The sequence below is a fragment of the Clytia hemisphaerica genome, unplaced genomic scaffold (assembly GCF_902728285.1).
Source record: "Clytia hemisphaerica strain Z4C2 unplaced genomic scaffold, Clytia hemisphaerica genome assembly, whole genome shotgun sequence".
NCBI lineage: Eukaryota > Metazoa > Cnidaria > Hydrozoa > Leptothecata > Clytiidae > Clytia > Clytia hemisphaerica.
In genome coordinates, this window is record NW_027103680.1 from 241,686 (window position 1) to 254,387 (window position 12,702).

General features: G+C 34.8%; 1 protein-coding gene across 1 annotated transcript; it reads left to right on the forward strand.

The window, feature by feature from the left end:
• The first annotated feature begins 849 nt into the window (after positions 1–849).
• On the forward strand, positions 850–10,469 carry LOC136803766 (acid-sensing ion channel 2-like). Its single transcript, XM_067060493.1, has 8 exons — positions 850–1,059; positions 1,327–1,551; positions 4,235–4,488; positions 6,437–6,473; positions 6,794–6,844; positions 8,144–8,336; positions 8,821–8,912; positions 9,913–10,469. Exons 1-8 carry the CDS (start codon positions 945–947, stop codon positions 10,044–10,046), a joined length of 1,101 nt encoding a protein of 366 aa, XP_066916594.1. The 5' UTR covers positions 850–944; the 3' UTR covers positions 10,047–10,469.
• Positions 10,470–12,702: the final 2,233 nt, after the last annotated feature.

Here is a 12,702-nt window from a genome sequence, read left to right on the forward strand (position 1 = left end):
TAGGCTTGTTCTTATTTTTTCTATTGTCTAGAATAATAGACCTATTGTTTCAGTCTAAGCCTGATTGTTCTTATAAAAAAGAGTGTATGCTGTTAACCGTTTCAGTACCGAGCCCTTTTTTCTATTTTTTTAGCTTACACTTTTTTATAAGCGTATCGTAATGCCCGAAGTTTTTATCATCTTATCCTGGAGATGAGCTTACTTTTTTAAATACAGTAGAGTCTCCATAACTCGAACCTCTATTACTCGAACGTCTCCTTAACTCGAACAAATTCGTTGGCAGCATGAAAATCTCCTAATAAACTCTTATAAAAAAACCTCCATATATCGAATGTTCCCGTTTTTTGGCTCCATAACTCGAATTTTGTTTTCCTTTCCTGAACTTGAAAAATATAAGCAATCTGATTGGCTAAGAGACAAACCATATTTCTTTTTTAAAAATTTTGATTTTTGGGCCTGGGGTCGAGTTTTCATTTTTTTCAAAATCTTAAACTGCTACAATCAGACCTTTAAATAATAAATAATTCGAAAGTTACTGAAGTCGAGCCCAGTGCGGTGCGCAAGCCTGGACGGCCTCAAGTTGAAACGTTTTTTTTTCGATCTGGCAGTCCATCTGCAAGTGTAAGGGGAAATATTTAGTCGCATTTGTGCGAATCTTGTTAAGTTTCAAGGGAATTTCCCTTTTGTGCCAAATATTTCAGCGCCAATTGTAAATAGAAATTTTATTGTACCAAGGTTAAAAAATCCAACGGGATGGTTTTGGAGTGCAATATCTTTAAACATTTAACTTCGAATGTGGATGAAATTAAGGTAATCTTCCGGTGGTTGGGGGTCCCAGCGGGTCTGTGACACAGGGTTATATCAAAAAAAGGTTCCCACCTAGATATCCAGGCTACAATAAAGAGCTGTTTGAATTTTTTAGAACCAAAAGACAGTGAGAAAAAATGAAGACAGAAGCGGATATAAGCATCCATCATAAACCATTAAAAACACATAAAGAATTAGTGGAAGAATTTTACTCTGGCATAACTCTTCATGGATTTCGATTTCTCTTTGAAGGTACAAACTATCGCCGCGTCACCTGGTTCATAATCTGTTCAGCAGTATTTGCTTTCTCAATTTACCTTTTCGAAAGTCTTCTAAATGACTACCTTGCTCATAAAGTTAATACCAGCATTAGCCGTAGATACGCTACTGGAAAGTTTGACTTTCCAACTATCGTTATATGCCCTTTAGGTAAGGCTATATCATCAACAAAATATGACAACTATCCAATTGATATTGGAATCGATGATCTTAAAAATTTGAAAAGATATCTTTCGTCAGGCAATAAGGAGAAGGACCACAACAGCAGCAACACAGCCCGTTTCATTCAGGATTTGATTCAAAAAGGGATTGATACGAAAACAAAGTTTATCAACTCTTACAATCTTCCGTTTGAAGAAATTTTCCAATCAGACGTGTTGGAACATTTAGAACCAGCAGGAAGCTGTGACTTTTATGATCAAAAATGTAACAGCTCTTGGTTCACAGCTCGTTACATTCAAGGAGGTAACAATTTTTTTTGCGGTATGTGAAATAGTTACTAACCTGATAACAGATGTGGAGTTTTTGTAACATTTACATTGAATTTCAGAAAGATGCTGAACTAACTGACGATCTATGTAGAGGTGAAAATACACAATCTGTTCTCAAGTTAGTTAGCCCTGGAAAAGTTGGTAGTGTTAAATTTGTGTGAATTCTCTTCTGACTTAAAGATGGATAAACCAGCTGCGCTGGAAAGTCAGCCAAGAAAGCTTAGAAATGATTAAGACGAAGTATAAATAAAAATCTGAGCTCACCTTACAATATTTGCTTGGAACGTTTCAGACGAAAAATGACTTGCACACAGTGGAATCCGTCCGAATCAGAAGTTAGAAGGCAAATTTATCTCACCTTAGGAAATGGGCTTTTCCAGAAAAAAACCGTATACCCCCTGTTGAGGAGGTCCATCATTTTGTGGCTGGAAATGCTGTAACCCTCTGGAATTCCAGGCAATTTCAGGTTTAAACCCCTCTGGAATTCTGAATTTTAGTAGGATTTAAAAGGCTACCCCCATGGAATTCCAGTTATTTTTGACAGATTTTTGTATCTCCCTATGGAATTCCGCCACACATCAAACCTTACCCCCTTGGAACGGAAATGGACCTCCTCAACAGGGGGTATACGGTTTTTTTCTGGAAAAGCCCAATTAGAACGAAATCATTTTATCATCCTTTGGCCTTTTGACAGCTTTCACATATACTTGGGTTGTATACGGAGGCCCATTAGTACCATTTAGATTATCCTTTAGTTTTTTAACGACGAAACTAAAAAAAATGACGACGAAACTAAAAATAAATTGTTGCTTCGTTTTGTCGTCGAACAAATTTACAACGAAACTAAAAAATTGACGACGAAACTGAAAATAAATTGAAAATGGTGGCCCTGATGGTTTCAATATGCAAATATCATTGATTCTGGCGGATTCTGAAGATGGATTTGATAGTTCTGGTGAATGCAATCCTGGTGAAGATGGTTCTTGTGAATGAGAAACAAACTAGAATAAGTATGTGATGGTGGAGATTGTTGGAATCACCAGTGTCATTGGAATCATTTGAACTAATCAATGATGAAATGAATGGTGCAAATGATGGAATCAATGGTGCAAATGATGGAATCAATGGTGCAAATGATGAAAACAATAGTGCAAATTATGGAATCAATAGTGCAAATGATGGAATCAATGGTGCAAATTATGGAATCAATAGTGCAAATGATGGAATCAATGGTGCAAATGATGGAATCAATGGTGCAAATGATGGAATCAATGGTGCAAATGATGGAATCAATGAGTGCAAATGATGGAATCAATGGTGCAAATGATGGAATCCATTGTGCGGGTGATAGAACCAACCATTGATTTTATCATTTGCACTATTCATTTCATCATTGATTATTTCCAATGATTCCAATGACACTGGTGATTCCAACAATCTCCACCATCACATACTTATTCTAGTTTGTCATTGCCAGCATCTCATTCATAAGAACCATCTTCACCAGCATTGCATTCACCAGAACTATCAAATCCATCTTTAGAATCCACCAGAATCAACGATATTTGCATTTTGAAACCATTAGGGCCACCATTTTCAATTTTTTTTTAGTTTCGTTGTCAGTTTTTTCAACGACGAAACGAAATGATAATTTATTTTCAGTTTCGTCGTCAATTTCTCAGTTTCGTCGTCACACTGGGCGAAATAAGAGATTTCCAATCCTGGAAATATCTTGAAAATATGATATTTCAATATACTTTTGTAAATATGGAAATATGACTTTTCTATATTTCCAAAGTTGTGGAAATGTCATATTTCATGATATTTCCAAATCTAAAATATCACATTTTCAAAATATTTCCAACTTTTGGTAATATTTTGATAATATGATGTTTCAATGAATTTCAGATTTGGAAATATCATGAAATATGATATTTCCACAACTTTGGAAATATAAAAAAGTCATATTTCCATATTTACAAAAGTATATGGAAATATCATATTTTCAAGATATTTCCAGGATTGGAAATCTCTTATTTCGCCCAGTGCAATTTTTTAAGTTCGTCGTCAATTTTTTTAGTTTCGTCGTTAAAAAATTAAAGGAAAATCTAAATGGCACTAATGGGCTTCCGTAGTTGTAAGTTAACCGGTTTGTGCTTCCCGACGGATCCTTACAGCAGGACTAAAACGGAGGAAAAAAGGAAATTTTTTTGAATTCGAATACTTTTATTGAGACTTATTTGACCAAATTTCGATCTTTCTGGGGAAAAAAAGTTAAACATTTTCCTATTTTTCCTGGGATTGAAATCTAAGTTTCTGATTTTCCTACCCTTTCAGGTACTGCAACGTTCCAAAAAAGCATCAAGGGGCAGCACATCCGTACTATCCGTGCACTTGCCTAAGTAGCCCGTAAATTTTATGAAAATAAATCTTATCGGAGATTTTTTTGCATTGTGGGATTGTTTTGGGGGTATAATATAACAATAGAAATCTCTTAAGAATTCCTCGAGGGAAATCTATTGTAATACCCCCGAAACAATCCCACAATGCATCGCTGTTTTAGAAAAATTAAAAACTCCGATAAGGTCTATTGCCAGAGCTCTGAGTGTTCCAAATACAGGTTTTTCTTATTAATTTTTTCGTTCTTTAATTTTTAGGTTCTTGTTACCAATTCAATGGATTGGAATCGTCATTATCGCTGTCTTTAAAAGCACCGAAAAGAATTGGTTACTTTGACGGTTTTAATTTAGTATTGGACTTTGGAAAAGCCATGATAGCAAACCCTTCCTACTCTAATGCTGTTATTACCATGTTTGAGAGTTTCGGGACACGTGATGATCACATACCTATTAATGGAGTTATCCAGCTTTCCACTGGAACAAAACTTTTTGCAAAGATCACCGAAAAAGAGGTATTGAATCTTAATTTGGGGCCTAAAACCCCCATTTGGTATTCTCCCCCACCTACTCTTTTTCCGGGGCTCCCCCCATTGGAAAAAATATTTTTGAGACCCAACATTTAATCATCTATTTGAAATGTTATATCTAACTTCTGCAATTTCTACCCCCACTTCCCATAAAATATCCTGAGATCCCCCATTTGCATTAGTCCTCCCATCAAGGTGAAAATATCCACTTCCCCTCCACCAGGACAAAAGTTGATCCCCCCATCTTTCTGGGCGAGGATCCCATGGGGTTCCACTTGAAGGAAATTAATTTCTATATATTATTTATAAGCCTCAGCAGAATAGTAGAAAAACTGAATATTTAATTATAGTCCGTCGGTTATACTCCCAGCTGGCACACAACGTTGTTTCAACGTTTATTTAACGTTCACAACGTCCATATAACGTTAGATGAACGTTGAAACAACGTTGTGTGCCAGCTATACTGTGGACGCTTATGGTAGTGAATATTCTGTTGCTCTGTTGCTAAAGATACAAAACAATTCGAAGCAAGGGTCCAACCTAGTGATAAATTCTAAGCCTTTTAAAAATATAAATTTCTTCCATTCTGTTTAAATAGAGGGGTAAAAAAAACACAGTGTTCTCCCTTAGAGCATGGAGGTATAAAGAAACAGGAGAAGTATGCTATTGTAACCATGCTCGCCCTACGATTAAAAAAATTACGAGGTATGCATGCTCATAATCTCATATATCGTGCATTTTTAATGAGCTCTTTTGTTGATAGGTGAAATCTTATTGGCTAACTTAAGTGTTGGAAATAAGATGAGACGAGATTCATTGTTTCTGACATTGGTGTAAGAAAATATTTGGACTAAAAAAGGGCCTGTAAACTTTGCAATCCTTCATCAAATGACAAGATTTTTCGATCAACATTTTCTTCAAGGTGAACCATATTGCTTAATACTTTCCTCCAAAATTCTCCAGCAACTTTTTGTCTACAAATTTGGTCTGAAATTGTGTGTGCTTATAAAGAACTTTTTATTTTCTGGCTGGAGAAAATATCTTTTCAAAACAAAATTTAATGGATGCCAAAATTGAACGCAAACTTATTTCGTGGAGCTAAATTTTATTTTATTCTCGTATATTAGAAGGCTAGAAATCTTCGATGCTGATAGTAAGAATGTTCAGAACAGACTTGAGTTCTACTAAAAAGTCGTATTTCGTCGGGCGAGCCTAGAATTTCTTTTGATTTATTACATAAAAGAAATCAAAAGACTTCAACGACCAATTACCGACAAATTCATCTCCTGTCTTTCTTTATACCTCTATGCTTAGAGTTTTGTTTGGAAGCTTTGACTACTATCCATGAATTATGCAGTTTGTCAGATTTCTGTGAAAATAACCATTTGAAATTACTAGACATAATTTAAAAGTATCTAAAAAATATGATTCTACATACAGACAAAGCTTATTTTGGTCTCTAACAGTGGATCTTAATTATGCAATTCTGTCTAAATAGACCTTTTCATAAATTATGTCACGAACATCACTTGCCTCGTTTTGAAATTATTGCCATGGTGATTAACTCCCAGCGTATTTTATTACAATTACTTTCTATTCATAAAAAAGATCATTTAATGTCTCAAGGGATATGATCACCATGGAAATTATCTGGATACGAGGTAAGTGATGTTCGTGACGTAATTTATGAAAATGTCTAAATTTTCTGGTGATTAATTAAATAGCACACCGCTATGCAAACGTCATGATTATTACTTTTAACATTTGACCGAAATTCAATCCTACAATCCTTTTCATCTTGATTTGTAATGCGTGCAAGTTATTACTTTTGTATTGTCAATAAGTGTAATTGACTTGCAAAAGCAATTAATGCAAAGGATGATGGGATCAAAACTTGGACGAACAGTAATTTCGATGTTCTTTACTCTTTCAGAATAAAATGTTACCGAGTCCCTATAATACCCATTGTGGTAAAACTACACTTTTTTTTTATAAGAACCAGTAAATTTTTGCTGAGGCTCGGCTGTTCTTATTTTTTGGCACTTTGAGCCTTCAAATGTTCTTATTTTATTCTTATTTTTTCTAAGGTTAAAAACAAGTTTTGGCTTTTTGCTTTACTATTTAGAGGATTTTAGAAACCAGTGATTCTTTTTGCTATAACTCTCTAACTTCAGCCTCTCCACTGTTCTTAAATTGTTCTTATTTTGGCATTTTTGAGCCTCATTGTTCTTATTAAATTGTTCTTATAGAAAAAAGTTTATGATAAAACTTCCATGCTTATATGTTTTAGGTTATGACTTTTGTTTGCTTAAAGATCTTCCAACCTACTATCAAGTTCTGAGTAAGTACACGTTTCCTTTATAAATCCAAAAATTTTGAAGCCTTCGGATGTTCTTAACTTTTTGAGGTTTAAGCCTAAAAATGTTTGTAATATGTTTTTACTGTATTTTCGCCATTTTTATAGTATTTTTGTCAATTTTCCTAAGAAATTATGTGTTTTAAAGTCTGTGAAGCCTTAAAATGTTCTTAGCTTATTCTTAACATTTTGGCCATCGAAGCCTTATGTTCTTATAAAGTTTGTTCTTATTAAAAAAAACGTGTATTCTTAGTATTTCTAGATCATTCAAGGTTTGATTCGACATCTATTATTTGCTATACGTTTTTTATAAGAACAAAAAACACAAAAACATAAGCCTTCGATGGCTAAAATATTAAGAATGTAAGAACTATTCGAGACTTTGAATTTAAGAACTCTAAAAAAAACGATTTCTTAGGAAATTGTACAAAATACTCTAAAACAGATATTTGAGAATAATTTCAAGAACATTTTACGGCGCTTAAAACTAAGAATAAGTTAAGAATATCAGAAGGCTTCAAAATTTTTTGATGTTATTACACGTTTTTTTTTATAAGGAACCTTAACTTTGCTCTGAGCCTGGAGTTCCTTATTTTTACAGAGAATTTCAGCCTCAAAGTTCCTTATCGAGTTCCTTATTTACATAGCTGCTAAGTTTGGATAACCATCTCTTACTGTTCCTTAAAACTTGTTTTCTTATTCTCAGCCTGAGCAGTTCCTAAACAATTCCTTATTTTTTGGACCATCTTGAGCCTCGAGTTCCTTATAAACGTGTTCCTTATATAAAAAAAACGTGTATATAAAAGGAACGTGTAGACGACAAGCAGAAGCATGGCTTGTAAAAATATACACTGTCAAGTACTGTCAAAGCGAATCGCAAAAAATAGTGATTTTACACATTTGATATCCATGTAGAAATGCAAGTTCTTCATAGAGAATACAGAATATGCACGCCTTTTCTTTTAAAAGAATAACTTCCATAAGAATATCAAGGTGAGATTTCAGAGTTAGAACAATAGGCCTATTGTTTAGAACAATAGAAAAATAAGAATAATGCTCACCCTCAGCCAAAAATTACTATTCTTATAAAAAGAAAAGCGTGTATTCTATACTGACCGAAGACTGCCTGAAACGGCACAAAACTCCGAGTATCGGAAAAAAATTTGTCTTTATTCTTGGCTGATATACCACTCTACCGATGGTATAGAACACTTTCTTGAATATATTCTATACATTCTTTGAACCTAAAAGTTCCCCTATTACTCTCACTCATCACCTTCATAGATGAATTGTATGAAGAAGGCGATGTTCTCGAAAACACTTGCTACCATACATGTCCGAATGAATGCGTCCGAAAGTCGTACACCGTCCGAAAATCTACATACCGAATCGGAAGTCAATCTGTATATGAAGAAATGAAGAAAACAATACCAAAGTTCAATAACAGAAGTATCAACGAGATTGAAAAATATATCAGGTCAGGTAGATAATAATCATGTCGGCGATCCAAAAAATATCAGCAATCTGATTGGTTAAAAAGAGTATAATACATCTCGTATTTTACATGTACAAAATATAAATTGACGAGAAGATGTTGTTGCATGTAGAGATATAGCAGCAATCTAACGCCATTTTGCTACAAAAGTGCCCTGCGCTTTTATAACACAAAAAGTGCATTTTTGGGTCACCGATAAACCAGTCATCAGACATTTGCTCGGAAAATATGGAAATATTTTACTTGTTCCGGATTTTCCGTATATTTATTTCCTTGGAGACAGGATAAGGGGAAGGCTGGAGATTGTTATGTACTTGAACAAAAACCCTAATCTATTATTCTAGTCAGATTTAATCTTTCCTGACTAAATTAGCTGCTACATCCTGTAGCGTGTGATACTACTCCTGTAGCATGTGACAGTACTCTCTGGTAAAGAGTTGTTAATTCTTTTTTATTCTTTTTCTAGTGATAATATCTTGAAAATCCATGTTTCGTTTTTCGACAACACGGTTGAGACAGAGGAAATGCAACCAGCCGTCTCTTGGAATTCTCTCATAGGTAAATTTATACCTTATCGGCCAAAACTTAGTCGGCCTTAATTTTAGTTGGCCCAAATTTTTAGCTGGCCCTAATTTTAGTCACCAAGCCAAAATTTAGTCACTTTTGGCCGATAATGTAATCAATTTTCTTCGCTACGAATATTGTGTAGTTTACCTTTCAACAAATCAAATGATTATTTCAAAGAGACCTCTGTGTTACAGACCCAGTGGGACCCCAACATCACTGAAAATTCTAGCCAAAATTTCGTCCCCATCCCCATTGAGGAAAATACCCCACAGTTTCAGACCCACTGGGAAGTTGACTTTGTTTTTACGCCCATTTGAGATTCAATGAAAAAACTGCACTGAAAACCATCCCCAGTAGACTTTTTGACCTGGAATCAATAGGATTTCTTTCTCTATTGAGATATAACAATACACCCCCTTCTCACAGGCCCACTAAGAACCTCTTCCCACTGGAAAAATTGCCCAAAATGTGTTCGTTCTCACCTTTTATTGCGTCACACCCTGGTACCCTTAGACTTCTTTCGGGTAATATTATGGTGCGAATAGTGGTTTACTTAATTGTATATTGGTCATTCGCATTTAGGAACACCTCCTTCTCACAGACCCGGCAGGATTTTTTCAGCCCAAACTCGATTGGGATTGATATTAGCCAGAAGATTCAGTGGGGATAGATAAAAAAGCACAATATTTTGCAGTGAGGATTCGCTTTCTAATTATTTTCAGCAGGGACAAAAATTGGGGTTCAATTTTCCACTGGGGACAATATTTTGGCCAATTTTTCCAGTGGGTCTGTGAGAAGTGGGTGTGGTTTTGAGTTTTGTTTAAGAGGGTTTTAGGTTTAAAACTAATAAAGATATTGAAATGAATATAAAACATTCATGAAAATTATTTAAACGATTTTAAAATGTCAAAATGTAGACAAGCTTGGCTACTATAATGGGCCATTTCTCTAATGTTCCCTTATGGAATTTTTTTCAAAATCTTTCTTTCAGCGACCATGGGTGGAGCTATCGGGCTTGGTCTCGGATTCAGTTTCATCACCGGATTCGAATTTCTATTCTTCTTTTTTGACGTCATTAAATTGGCATGGCAACGACGTAAACAAAAACAAGTACTTGGTATGTAAATGGACAATGCACAAAACACAACACAGGTGTTTATTTGGTATTTGTGAGTCAATATATAAAGGTTGTATCGAGTATATAAAACACGAAAAAGCTAAGAATTGGCAATCGACAGGGACTGGAACTTGAAAAAGTTACCATCTTAAACTTTGATGGTAATAGTTTAAAAGTGCACAAAAGAAAAAAAAAATCCATCAAGAAAAGGGGATTTTTCATCCATCATTGACATTTTTCTATTTTGCAGTTAGGTCATTTTTGGTTTAACCTGACGATGGTTTCATTACGGACAAGACCTTCGTAAAAATTATATCTTCGTGATGAATTTCAATGAATTATAATTAAAAGTACCCGCGTGAGAACTTTATATTTAATCATATCGTAAAATAAAAAGTAGAAATGAAATATTCATTATATTAAAATGGAAACTCAGAATTTTTTTTTTGTGCTAGCGTGTGATAAATGAGGTCACTGTCTGAAATTTCGATGATTAAAAAAAATTAATTTGGATTATAGAAATGTAGTTTTGTTACTATTTTTCATTTATCTCATTGGTTGTCTTGTCCAGGTCGTCTGGATATTCCTGATAGGAGTATAACTTTTTTGATATCGATAACAATATTATTAAAAATTATCTTAGCTAAGTTAGATCAGGGAATATACTAGACGATGTTATCGTCCGTTACAGTGATAGTAAAGGCGGAAAAAATATGGTGGTATGGCATTATGGTATGGCGTTATGGCGGTATACGGAAAAAATCGGCGGGAGAGTTTTGAAGAAACGACTGGCAAACTCTACCGGCTGTAAACTATTTTCGGCAAAAAGCCCGTTTGCAAATTTTCTTCGGCTTTGGGCTTATTTCTTAGATAGTGATTTGTTTTAGACTATATAGCATAGTCTAGGATAATACGAAAGTTGAAAGGAGCATAGACATTTTGCTTGTTTCGTGCGCAGGAAAAACTGAAAACTCATACCTCGTTTTGAAACGATTATCGAGCTTATAAAATATCATAAAAAAATTTAAGTTTCACGAATTTTACTCAACAACACTTTCGCGCTTTTCTGAAATCTTTATTTTTAATGGAACTTTTACGAATGGCTAGAAAATGAATTAAAGAATAATTCCAAATCTGATGCGGGTAATCTTCTTCCCCTTGATGGAATAGTATGAGACGAAGATTGGTGAATATCCTGTTGGTGCTACTCAATGTATCGTCGAGAGGTAAGGCTGGCAATTTTCTGTGCTTATTTACGGCACACCTAGACACTTTGTTTTCAAAAGAATCTACATACTCTATATATATCTAATAAGAACACCCCTGTGTCACAGACCATTGAGTTTAAAGCCCGAAGGGCTAGAATAGAATCTCTAACCTTTCTCAGGCAAGAAAAAGTGAAGCCTTAAAAAATGCACTGTATTTTTGACGACAGATTGAATCTAGCAATTCCTTTGTTTACGATTGATATTTTTTTCGAAATTTAGCGGTAAATTTTAGTTTCAATCTGTCATTTGTGTAAAAACCAGGCGATCCGCTCAAGGCAGCGCAACTTTGGTAGGATTTGTTGGCTTCAAATCCTACCAAGGAGATTCGATTCTAGCCCTTCGGGCTTATACTTTATTGTCACAGACCCGCTGAGACCCCAGCCCCACTGGGAAATTTAGCCAAAATTTTGTCCCCAGTGGGAAAATACCCTGGAATTTCAGCCCCACTGGAAAAATGACTTTTATTTCCTCCCCACTCAAAATTGAATGTTTAAAAACTGCACTCAAAAATGATCCCCATTGGATTTTTCAGCCTTAGAACAATAGAATTGCTATCCCCATTGGGATTGCAATAGGAATTTTTATCCCCACTGAGAAACTGAGAAAAAAAATTCCACTGGGCTGTGAGACAGGGGTGTATAAGAATACTGAAGAAATTGGCCAAAACATTGAGAATATACTAAGAATATTAGCATCATGGAGTTTAGCAGCTGAACCTATGATTGCCATTTTAAGAGCATTTTTACCTGCAAATTGCCAATCACCCCTCGTTAAGGCTCAAAAATTTAACAAAAATGTCATGATCCTAGCCGAAGAATACCTCAAAATTATTTTTGAGGTGATTATCCGCCAAAAGGTTAAGAAGACCAAAATGTCATTACGAAGGTCATCATTCTATATACTATGGACCTTGAATTAGAGGTCTGATAGAAAACAACGATCTGGGGAGCTCATTTCATCATAGATCATTTTCTATTTCTATTTTGCATCTATTTCATTTGATTTAGTTTTATCACTGAAATGCTACAAATGTATACATACAGGAAATTGCCATAACAATATTTTACTTTACGCATGCGCATTATATGTGATGTAGAACATTTATATAACATTACACAATGGTTTCTTCCAAATATGGTAATACGAGATTTCGCATTGAACTGACTGATAAAATACACCCTGTATCGTCGCACGCCTATTTCTACAGGGTAAGGTAAGACGCTTTGATTTTAGAAATCACACTGACCGCTTTTTGGAATACCCACTTCTCACAGACCCGTTGTTTTCAAGTCAGGAAATTCAGTGCGGATGGGAAAAATAGCATATTATTTTGCAGTGAGGATTGGTTTATTGGATTTTTTTTCGGTAGGGACAAAAATTGGAAGATAATTTTCCA